Source organism: Rattus norvegicus, chromosome 13 (genome assembly GCF_021556685.1).
Source record: "Rattus norvegicus strain SHRSP/BbbUtx chromosome 13, alternate assembly SHRSP_T2T, whole genome shotgun sequence".
NCBI classification, from domain to species: domain Eukaryota; kingdom Metazoa; phylum Chordata; class Mammalia; order Rodentia; family Muridae; genus Rattus; species Rattus norvegicus.
In genome coordinates, this window is record NC_141546.1 from 22968853 (window position 1) to 22981076 (window position 12224).

General features: G+C 47.3%; 1 protein-coding gene across 2 annotated transcripts in view; it reads right to left on the minus strand.

Annotated features, from left to right (window-relative positions):
* Positions 1–12224, minus strand: part of Bcl2 (BCL2, apoptosis regulator) — a 164496-nt gene continuing 152272 nt past the window's right edge. Inside the window, exon 2 of one of the 2 annotated variants that reach the window (XR_015635078.1) lies at positions 1–1985. Coding sequence is in view for 1 of the 2 variants with exons in the window: in NM_016993.2 (NP_058689.2) it covers positions 1851–1985 (135 nt within the window). In the remaining variant the exon portion in view is untranslated. 2 annotated transcript variants of the gene reach the window in all.

Here is a 12224-nt window from a genome sequence, read left to right on the forward strand (position 1 = left end):
TCAAATGGAAAAAGTTCTTTTTTTGTTTGTGTAACTAACAAACATTCTAGAGGTCATAACTAAATACAGTTTAAACAATGCTGAGATGCATGGATTCCTTGTGAAAGCAGCTTTTGAAATATCAACCACAGTAATAAACATTGAAGTACATTCCAACGTTAATACAGATGAATGGTATAGGGTGTGATAATGCCCCAAAGTTACCCCGCAAATACCCCCACGCTCATCCTAAACTTGGGAAAAAGTGGTTCCCCTTCCATAAGCTGGAGATTTCACTCTTCTGCTATTCCTCTATAATTTTCCTACCTTTAGTTTTTGCCTCAGGATGTACAGATAACCTCCACATTCCATACATTCCTGAAACTTTTTATCCCCTCTTCTGTCAGATTTTCAAATAAAACCAAACTACAGCAAGATGATGTTTTACATGTAAATCCATAGACGTTTGCCATCGACTCCATGAACCTCACTTCGTGCTTCCTTAGGATTTATGACCAAAGTAACTTAAAGCCTTGCCTTAAATGTGACAGAGCACTATCAGCTGGTACCTGTGGTTGTCTAAAGGGCCACGGGTGTCTTCTCTCGTGAGGTGGCGTCCCTGCCTTCACTACACCCTCTGGCAGGACAGGCAACTGAGCCTGCTTTCTCCTCTCCACATTGGCAAGCGTCTTAGGAAGAGCAGCTCCGCTGTTTGCTACAGGCAGGCCCAGCCTGAAGGGCCTGAGGGTAGCAGACCCCAGTAAGTGAGTCGATATTGCTCTTTCTTACTGGGCAAGTCTGAGCTCTGTCAGCTTCTAGACACTCAGAGACCAGCTGCTCAGTTCCAAACCCAGAGAGGAGGTTGGGGAGGGCCACACTCAGAGCAGGTTGCCCAGGCTAAGTTGCTGAACCACAGGGAGGTTCTGCAGATGACAGTCTCCATGAAGCAGGCACTTGTGACTGCCTGAAGCACTAGGTGACCCCATTCTTCCTGATGCTGAAGAAGTCGTCACACATCCACTTCCTGGAATCCAGAAGCCTCTGTTTCCTCCTCAGACAGAGTGAGTATTGGAGGAGGGGTGGGTGTATCCAAAATATATGATTATCTACAGTCAGGACTTAAGGTACTGGATGATATTGTATAAACTGCTAAAATGCTTGTCGGCACAATTGGTAGCTTAAAAAAATAATTTCCTATGGTTTAAGGGCATCTTCCCATCACTGTCTTTCAGTGGGGAAGTGTCAGCGGGTACCAAGTCCATCTGAAGTTTCCAGCCTTGTCTTCTGACTAGTTATGTACCATGTGAGTCATGTACAAAGTCCGTTCTCCAGCCCAAACAAGACCAGGCTTTCTTGTAGGCACCTGCCCCTTCCAGCGTCCTAGCCCCCAGGGCCGGTGTGTAGAGATCACATGGAAGCCTTCTGCACAGCTTCTAGCAGCCAGACGACAGGCTTCCCCAGCAGGCAGGCTCCTGTGCCATTTGCTCTTTAGATGGTGGGCCAGTCTGGCCAATATGGAAATCAGATCCACATCCGCAGACACAGGCCAGCAGGGGGAGCCACTCGTGCTTCTTGGCAATTCTTGGTAGGGGTTTCAGAGGCTGGAGTTTCAGTGGAACTGTATTAAATAAATAAATCTTTTTTTCTAAATAATGTAAAAAATAAATGATATTTCCCTTTGGCAGTAAATAGCTGATTTGACCATTTGCCTGAATGTGTGTGTGTGTGTGTGTGTGTGTGTGTGTGTGTGTGTGTGTTCTGCTTTAAAAAAAAATCACAACTTTGTTTCATGGTCCATCCTTGATAATGCATATAATTTCTACTGCTTTAGTGAACCTTTTGCATATTTGTTTGGGGCAGGTCTGCTGACCTCACTTGTGGCCCAGGTATGCACCCAGAGTGATGCAGGCCCCCACCAGGGCCAGGCTGAGCAGCGTCTTCAGAGACAGCCAGGAGAAATCAAACAGAGGTCGCATGCTGGGGCCATATAGTTCCACAAAGGCATCCTGCAGCGGGGAGAGAGAGAAGGACAAAGAAAGAACATTAGTACTAGGAGATCTTAGGAGGCCTCCCCACCAGCAGGGCAGAGGCAGGGGACCATGTGCCCCAGCATGCCAGGTAACTTCAGACATCACAGGGCAATGCAAACCTGGTCTTTAGAGGCAATGGCATAAAGCAGACTAGAAACTCTTAGTGTACAAAGCACTTGTGAAACAGGGCTACCCAAGTAATATCATGGAAGGCAATGGGTAGGAAAGTGTTTGGGATAAGTCAGTAAAGACACGGGACAATTGGCAGTGTTGCAATTTTTTGCTAGCATGGTCATTCATAAAAACAATAAAGCACAGTTCGGGCAATGTCTCTCACATTTTTTTTATTGTGTGCTTGCTGTATTCTAGGGACTGTACCAGACACCTAACATCATCTTATCTTATTTTATACCAATTTTACACAATCGTTTTAGTTATTTCTGCTCAGAAGGTAGCAATCTCACTTGCCTGTTGTAACAGGGGCTGTCAGCCATGGGGCAATTGTGAGGGCATGAGAAGGGCCAGGCATAACTGTCCAGATTGCAGGCTGCAGTTTTGATGGAGAGTCTAGGAATCCACTGAGTAGGGGGAGTTAGGGGTTAAGGAATGTGTTCAGGAAGTGGTAAAGTCCGGATTTGAACCCAGATCCTAGCCAATACCCTTCGCTCTGCCCTCTCTGACACTGGGGTTCGGGCTGGGTGCCACCAAGCCTAGCATTTCACACAATGCCGGGAACTAAAGCACACCTTTATGCTTGCGAGGTAAGTGCTTTACCAGCTGAGCCGTTTCCTCAGCCCTCACATTGTTTTGAGTTTGGCCTACTTTTTCCACATGCTTATTAATCTATTCCTTCTACATGTAATTGCCTCTGAGGATCCTGAGGTAGTCTTAAAGGGGAGGCTAAACACATGACTAAAGAAGTGCTCAGGCTGCTAAATCTCTATTTACCTGGCTATTTTTTCACGGGTGTGTAGTATCCTGTAATAGATTCTATAAACAACATTTTATGTTTCATGCTGAATTACGGCAATACTATGATATTCTTTTGCACATAAGGCGTTTAGCCATTCAATTATGAGAGAAAAAGTTCCCAGAACTCTATTGACAATGCGTCAACGTTGTTACCAATAATCATGAAGGGATTGTGCGGAACTGCCCTTGCCCCCTTGTTGCATGTAATATTAAAAAACAATCCACGCTATCGCAAGCTAGGCACAGGCTGGTGGTCTAGTCTGTTCCCAGCCGGGTACCAAGATGACATGTTTCCTCTTGTCAGTGCCTCTCCCACCAATGCTGGCTCTGTGTCTCCATGGCTCTGAAATCGCTCTCTCCTCCCCAAGGCTCTTTGCTGCCAAACCCGCTCAGCACTCCCAAATTTCCGCAGCTATTTGGGAGCACACTCTTGCCAACCCAATGCTCCTCTGTGGTTACCTTTCCCTGGAGCTCAGTTGAGTCGCCACAAAATGGAAAACACCAGACAATCTTAGTTTAGAATCAACGGATAACACAATCGCTGGTCAAGGAATCTAGCATCCTTAATTCACCAACTATTCTGTGTTAGAAACTTTCCTGTGGCGGATCCTGGTGGATTCTGAACTAACAGGCCCCAACCTACACCTTATCCACCTTGCTCCCACCTCCCAAAAGAAGCCCCCCTCCTCCTTTGGAGCTGGAAGGCCCACCTCCTTCTTCCCCCAGTGATTGGCTTCTTGTTTTCTTTATTATTTAATCAATTAGGGGAAACTTCCACTACACCCCCTCGTGACAGCCTTCTGACCAAAAGCACTGTTTGCAAAGTGGCCATGGTTCAAGGCTGTGGTTCATATAAAAGACAATATTGCCCCCACCCCAGGGATGGATGAAAATATCTGGTCCTCACTATTTGAGGCAAATGAGCTACTGGCCACTGTGGGTAGCTATAAGGGGTGTTGCCATCCCATAAGACATGGACAGCTTCTACTAGGAATGATAATTCAGATCAGATACCAATGTCACTGAGGCTGAGAAGGTCTACTTTACAGGATACCCTCAGACCAAGGGCCACAGAAAAACAAGCGGCCCAGGTGAATGTCAATGATGTTGGCCACATTAGCAATGGACAGAGTTGCTGCCCCAACTCCGTCCATGTTGGGTAGCTCTGGTGGGGCTAGATTAACTTTTGCCAGGAGAGGGCGCAGATGATTTCTTTTTATGTATCTACTGTTGGGGATGTCTCAAATTGAGTTCCAGAAATGAGAGAGCAAAGGGTACAAATGAACTACACGCATAGTTCTCTCAGTTACAGATCAGGGTCCGCACTGATGATCCCTGAGGAAGTTGCCTTCCCTGGGCACGAGGAGGGACCACCTCACAGGTGGAGGTAGAAGAAAGACAGCTGCCACATCTAGTGGTCTTCTCCCACCTTTGTCATAGCCATGAGTGTGTGAGCCCCCTAAAGGCCCAGCCAAAGATATCCTAGTTCTTCAGGGCGTCTTTGACCCCAGGCTGTTTGTAAGTCAGCTTCCACTGAGAGGGTCAGGCTGTTGACTGAATCACTTCAGTTTTCTGTGGCAAAATCTAAAACCAATTAAGCCATTGGTCATGTGACCTTCCCAGTCATACAGCCATCCTGAGAAGGTGGCAGAAACAGAGACAATTCTGGGGGTGGGGGGAGTAGTTTCTTCCCAACTTGCCTAGTACATAGTGCTAGGGGACTGAACAAACGTCTCCCCCAGACTCCTCCCTTCCTGGGGCTGAGTAGTCCCTTCATTCCTTTACCATTTCTCACCAACAGTCTCAGGCAGCATCCCAAGGGCTATTTTCCAAGTGTATTGTAAAGAAAAACAGCTTTCTGAGTCAGGTGAGCTAAATTAGTACCTTCTGGCCAAAAGAGTAGGGGTGAGGCTTTGAAGCCCCAAGGGTCTAGAAAGGCCTCTGAACTTGCTGAAGGATCTGGGTGACACCTCAGCTCTGAAAATTTATTAGTTTTTGGTCTTAAGCAAATCATCCAACTCGGAACCTTATTTACATCCCCACGGTCATAGAATCGGTAGCTATGAAGAGTAGCACACGGTCCTTGAATTCATCCATCAGTGTGGTTCAGAAGGAAGCAAATGCAGTGATCAGAACGTGCCCTGTTGTCTGCCCTTCATCTTGCCCTTTTGTAGCTTTGCACAACTCCACCTGCCTGTGCCCTCCTCTGGTAATGCCTACTTGCTCCGCACGGAAGCTGCTGTCCACCTCCCTAGGGAGCCAGCCTTAGATCTGAAGACTGAAGTGGGAGTAGCCATGTCTGCTTGTCCTGTGTAGATGGCTAACCCATTGGTTTGTCAAACAGGGTGGCGGTGAATCACTTAATTCCTGTAGATTGCACAAGGTCCCTAAGCCCTCTCTAATTCCAAAATGCAAGGGGACCCTGTGGACTTTGACCTGAACCTCTGAAGAGCCATTTCTACAGAGAATCTTGCTTTCTCCCACATCCCAGTAAGGGAGATTTCTGAACAGCCTGTCATTGTTCCTTCAAGTGTGAGGGCCATTCGAAATGCATATTTGCTTATTTTATGTATTAATAACGACCAAGGGGCTGGAGAGAGGGCTCAGTGGTTAGGAGCATAAGCTGCTCTTGCAGGGGACCCAAGTTCAGGTCCCAGTACTCAAGTTGGGTGGCTCACAACTACCTACAAATCCAGCTCTTGGACATCACTGTCTATGGTCTCTGTGGGGATCTGTACTCAAGTGTGCACTCTTGCACCCACATACACATAATTCAAAATAAAATAGTTTCTTTATTTTTAAGCCACAAAGGTAGGAGAAAGAAGACCTAGGCCTTTGACACATGATTCTGGCTAAATCCCTGTCTATGTCCAGTGGGTGCAGGGCCCTTGCTTGTGTTAAGACTGACAAAACTTCTCACTGTGTCTGCAGGGATGCTCCCAGGCCTCAAGAGAGGTCTTTCTGCTCTGCTGGTCCCCACCTCAGACAGGGAGAAAAGGACTCAGGCTGGCTCTTTCCAGATTTCAAACTCAGAGGCCACAGATAGTTAGCCTGCATTCATCCACAGGGCAAAGAATCCAACTCAGGGTTGGAATGGACAGCAACAGACAGGGCAGCACTCAGCAAACAAGTGTCCCCACAGCACTGCACTGCACCAGAGGGTATCTGTCAGCCTGTTTCTGAATCTCCATTCCCAGTTTCTCTCATGCATCCCTCCCTGCAGGCCACACACCCTCCAAATGTTCTTTTCTTCACTTAGAATCTTGTAAGAAACATCACTTAGGTGAAGAGAAAATAAGATTGGAAAAACCCAAACTTAGCTGGTTGGCAAAAATGGACAGATTTTATCAATAGAGAAAAAGGGTGTGGCTTGGAGGTTGGGACTCCGCATTCTAAGGAGCCTGTAAAGGCTGTGTACTGTGGTTTGCCCTGGAGTTATCTGTATTTTGATGCTAATTCCACTGCCCCAAGGACCGCTGCCTAGTCACAGGCTCAGGACTCAGGACTCAGGTGACTTCACCAGAACCTTCTCCCCATCAAATTTGTAAAATACAGGTGAGGGGCAGGTACAGGATAGAAGGAGGGCTGCCATTGGAGGAGAAGGAAGGATGGGAGGGAGAGAAGTTTGAAGGAAGAGGAGGAGACTGGGACAGAAAGGAGGAAGAGACTGGAGAGAGAGGGAAAGAAGCCATGGCAGGTGACGTTACGATTTTGCTCTGTGTATTTACAGGTTGTATTAATGTTCTTAAGAGATGGATGTATGTTTAAGTGGGCAATTATATCTTACCAATTGGGTCAAAGATTATTGTGTTGTGTGTTCTTTTATGTGACGGTTTGAGTATAGGAAAGTGTGCAGTGGCAGGAGACACTGGGCCACCGTGGAGTTGGGATGTGTTTCCGCCAAGATATCTAGCCGATATCTTGGGGCACTGAGGTGACAGACCTAGCGGGATAAAAGACAACCTATACTTTTTTTTATACTATTTTTTATATTTTTACAACAACAGCTGTGAACCCAGGTAAGGGTGAACAGTGAGACAGACGCCTTAGAGTTATTTACCTTGAGAAATTAACAAAACCCACAGGTTGTGTTTAATAGAAGGACCCCAAAATAATTCAAATGCCTGCCAACTAGATTGGCACACCCATACAGTGGAAATGGGAATGCACTTTGAACATGCTAGTGTATTTTAACAATCACATACAAACTCGTGTGTGTGTGTGTGTGTGTGTGTGTGTGTGTGTGAGGTGCTTTCCTTACAGCAGCAGATGACACACTTTTCTGAGTCAACTGGGACCAATGAACACAAACTATGTAAGAGAGCCCAGCCCAAGTTCTACTCCATTCCACATTGTGTCTCAGCTGAGCTTCCAAGTAATTTGAAATAATACACCACTGAAGGAGCCCTCAACTCAAGCTTCCAAATGACAGCAATCTTCAACCTTTTGTCAGATCCTCGAGTGCCTCCCCGTCTCTCACGGCTGCCCCAAGGGGCCACACCCTCCCCGTGTGAGGTGCTTTCCTCACAGCAGCAGATGACACACTTTTCTGAGTCACCTGGGACCAATGAGCACAAACTACGTAAGAGCTTGCCTGAGACCACTCATCTCCACCCTCCCATCGGATTCTATTGTCTTCTGTGGCTTCTAGAACCTTCCTCCACCAGCTGTCCCCACTCTGCAGCTCCATTTCAGCCTCACCCTGTCTTCTGCTCCTTTCCCCTGGCATACAGATGTTCTCACACTGCCTGGGTGGCATCTACTTTCTTTTCCCTTCCAGACCAGCCACCAGTCCCTCTCTTCGGTTCTTGTTACCTTCCTTTTACTGTAGTCTTACTTATTTCCTCCTATGTTTCGGAGATCACCTCACGGCAGCCACGCCCGCTGTCAGCGTGTTTGTCAGGTAGCATTGTTCTTTGACCACTCAAATCATTCATGCTCCTCATTCTTTGGGGGCTCTTCTTGTTTCCTGGAGAATTTCCTTGCTGTACCCTTCAGGGGCACCTCTTCTTATGATGGTCTAGATATGTCCTTGATGCCCCTGGCTCCTGCCTCAATGACTGTCCCTCTCTTTGTCAATCTCCTTCCTGTTCCCATCTTAAATACCATCCCTGTGATGAAGTCTCTCAAGTCATTATCTACTTCTCTAGTCTCGTTCAAGCTGCCGGCTTCTGTTCCAGTTGCTTTCTTGTGTGTTCTCTACGTGTATGCTCATCTATAGGGTGTGCATGTGTGCATTCGAGTGTGCACGCACACACGTGTGAAAGCCAGACGTTAACATCGGGTGTCTCCTTCGGTTGCTTTCTGCCTTATTTTTTGAGACACAGGCTGGCTATGCGGTGAGCTCCAGGAACCCTTCTGCCTCTGCTTCCTCTGCTGGGATTACGGACACTTGATGTCTTCCTAGGTTTTCTGCAGATGCTGATGATCAGCCCCCTTGACCTGTGGCTAACATTGTGTTCAGTCATCTCTTTAACTCCCCAGTTGCGTTCTACTGTCGTTCCATCCCCAAATCTGCCCCTCTTCCTGGGGCACATGTTAGGTTGGGTTCCCTCACTAACAAACTCAAAGCCGAAGACTGGGTGTAAGCAGTCTGTCTGGGAGCTGAGCCCAGGACAGTATACCTGAGGAGAAGGTAAGAGTAGGGAAAATGGCCAAGCTGGAATCTCCTCTTCCAGTTAGAGAAGCTCCACCCTTTCAGGGATTAACCCTGCTGGAGAAACCTAGGAACAGTATGGACCAATGAGCTGGGGATTTGAACAGTAGCCATGCTGTGCACAGCGTGAAGACTGTGCCTATGTTACACAGGTGTCAGTACCAGAGCACTCCCAACTCATTGTGTGTGGGTGACGTGGGCTCTCAAGCAGAGAGACAGGCTTCACGTGGTGTGGAGCTGGAGGTGGGGTTAGTTAACACTGCAGGGGAAAGGCCTGGGAGGGAAGGGTGACGGCTACAACACCGATGGCCACCAACACAGACTTCTGTCTCCATCACTGCCTTTCACAGGACTGCTGTGGCTTCCAACCCTCTGCCTCTAGCCTTGTGCTCCACCGTTAGTTTCCCCCCGTAGCCAGAATGAGCCATCTAGTTACAAACCCCTCACTTCCATGCAGAGTTTATAAGAAATTCTTCAAGTCCAAAGTGTCCAGCCTCTAACCCAGTCTGCTTCTCAGTTTCTTCTCTTTTCAGTGCACTCTTGTCATTCAGAGACCCAGAAAAGCCGTTTTCAACACTAACTTACATGAGTTCCTTGTCACCGAAGGCATAAATATCATCTATTTCCATGTTAGTCTCATCCAGCCATTAGCACCTGGGGGCTGAGGTTTGTATTTTACCTCTCTCTGGATCCGTGGAGCAGGTGTCTGTCACCCACTATTTGACAAGCACACGTTGGTGGAAGAAGCTGATTTCTTTCATTACATAGAAGGACGTCCAAATCCAATCTAATGGACATCTCTAAGAAAAAGAACACTGGAAGGCCAAATAAAGGACCAAGTTAAAGGAAACGCATTGTTCTTTGCTACCACCTCCAGTTCCTTCCCATAGGAAGGATGCTCAGCCGGTTCACAAAGGCACAGCCAGCTCACAAGGGCACCAGGCATCATCTACTCGAGGGCCAGCTTCTGGGCTGCGTAATTGCTAAGCATGGCATCAGTTCCACCTCCATGACGAAGGTATCCCAGAGAGCATTTGACCGCTAGCCCTGCATCAGGGAGACCTGTAGTGTCTTACCCACATTGGAAAGACACACTTGTAAAACGCTCTCTATAAGTAAATGCACAGTAACCCAGGTCATTAAAGTCTTCATTGCATAAAACAAGGCTATTTCTGGACATTCAGGCAGACATGCTGAAGAAGCTCGGTTCTTCCGAGTGGTAGGAGACACATGCCTCACTGCCAACATTGTCTATTCACTGATATTAAATTGTTGGACTCAGGGATGCCAGTGAGAAAAGGGGTAAAGGCAGCAGCACAAGCCATCGGTAGAGCCCGGAAGTGCTCCCTGAGGACAAGGAAGCCGTGATTGTCTTGACACCAGGTTTGGCTCTGAGCAAAAGCAGAAGCATGCACTCACAAGGAAGTGAAGGCTTTTTTCTACCTGAGTGAAGCAGCTGGTGAGGAAGTGACTCCATTTCCTTCTTATCGTTTGGCTGAGCAGGATTTCCTCTGCAGCCTCGTGTGCTAAAAGGACCCTGAGGGTTCCCTCTGCAGAAAAGGCCAACTTTGTCAGTGGCTTGCGTGCATCTGTTCCCTGGGACTTTGCTTCTTCAGCCTTCCCTGTTCTCCCAAAATACTGATTTCAGGTTTGAGGGAAAAGGAAAGGAAAAAATAGCCTAGCTGAAGGCCACACAGCTGCCTGGCCTCAGGTGGTGAGGAACACACTGGCAAGGCATAGGAAGTGATACTCTTCTTCCTCAGGGTCTCCATTGCCCAGTCAGTGAGCCCAATCTTGGAGAGGCTTTGGGCCCAGAAGGCAGGGTTCTTTGAAGCACAGTCAAAGACATACAAGGAAACCTAACCTAAGCATCATTTGGTTGTAACTCGAAACCTGCTGGACTAGTGATAGGAGATGGGAAGCCCAAATACAACAATAATAAAACTTGCCTCCTGCAGTGGGTCGGGCAGGAGCAGTTTGAGCTATATTTTGTTATGAAAATTTAGGCAGGATGCAAATGAGGTGCTCAGGAGCCAAAGAGGGTACGAGGTGGGAAACGTGAAGACCGCCTCATTTCTTGAGCAGGACAGTTCAAAAGTAATTTACAAAATGTCACTATGATGTACTTAGAGATCGTGCAACCAGAAGGCTGGTCAAAGGGTATTCAGACATATCCAGCTGCTACAGGAGTTTCTCTCACCCAGAGGTGGCCAAAACCCCGGGCAGAACTTGAAGGGTTCCTTGGTTCACTCACCGTTTGACTTGCCTGAGTGAGGTATGAGCTGGGGAGAAGCACAGATACAAGCTCCTGATGTGCACCAGCTATGCAAATCCCTCAGGGAGGGCAGCCTGTCCACCTGTGGCTCAGGTGCCCCTGCACAGAGAGGCATGAAAGACACACGTGGAAATGGGTATAGGGTAACAGCTATGCCCTTCCATTCACCAGGCTCATGACAAAGGAGCCTGAAGGCTGGATCAGTACCCAGCTGTGGTATATCATTTTCATCCTGCTTATTCATTTAGCCATCAAACATGGTGCTGTGGAAGGCATTAAAGAGCCTTTAAATATGATCTGTCTCTATTGTATAATTTCTTGGTAATATTCTAAAAACGCACGGTAGCTTTAATAGACGTGAGTTTCCTCAGTCCACTCAAAGCTTTGGTGCACTGATCCTTCAGAGTCCTTCCTGGCTGGGAGATTTTCAGCACACTGCAGAGCCTCAGTGGGAGGCACCAGTATCAGTTGTCCTGCTAGCGTGCTTAGTTACCTGGCTAGAAGAGAGAATGGATTTCTTTGGACTCATAGGTTGAGAGTGCTGTCCATCATGATGGGGAAGGCACAGTGGCAGAAATGTGAAGCTGCTTGCTAACAGCCTGGCAGAGCAGGAAGCAGAGCCTAGGGCAGGGAGTGGGCTGGGTTAGAACTTTGGAGGCCCACCCCTACTCCTGATAAGCCCCACCTCTTAAAGGTTCTACAACCCCCCAAAACAGCACCACCTACTGGAGACAAAATGATTAAACAGATGAGTTTGTAGGGGCTGTTTTAAGTTTAAGCCAGAGTAATCTTTTTCTTAGGGGGTTCCACCCACTCTGGCCTCAGAAACCTGTGTCCTAGGGCTGTGGCCCTGGAAAAGGCCCCCCATTTCATGCTCCCATTCCATCTTCTCCCTTTGGCCAGAACCCTTCCTGAAGAGCGACCATTTCTAGCTTTGGATTTATAGCGTGTTGTTATTTGGGGGGAGAATATCGGTTTATTTTATTATATTATTTAAGAAAATATGGTGTGCATGAATCTTACTACAATTAGGTCATAAAAAGATAGCTAGCCAAGCTGAAACACAGGCAAAGACTTTGAATGGATGTTCCACTAAATGACCCTGATGCGATCAACGAGAACATGAAAATACACTTAAGAATATTAGTTGTTAGGGAACTACAGTCGAAACTACAATGAGCTGGCACTTTAGAACTCCTAAGATAGCTGTGATTCTTAAGATGGACGGTAACACATGTTGACGAGGGTGTAGGGTATTGGAGCCTTAACACGGTGGCACTGGGAATATAAAAGGCTGTAGCCACTGAAGAAA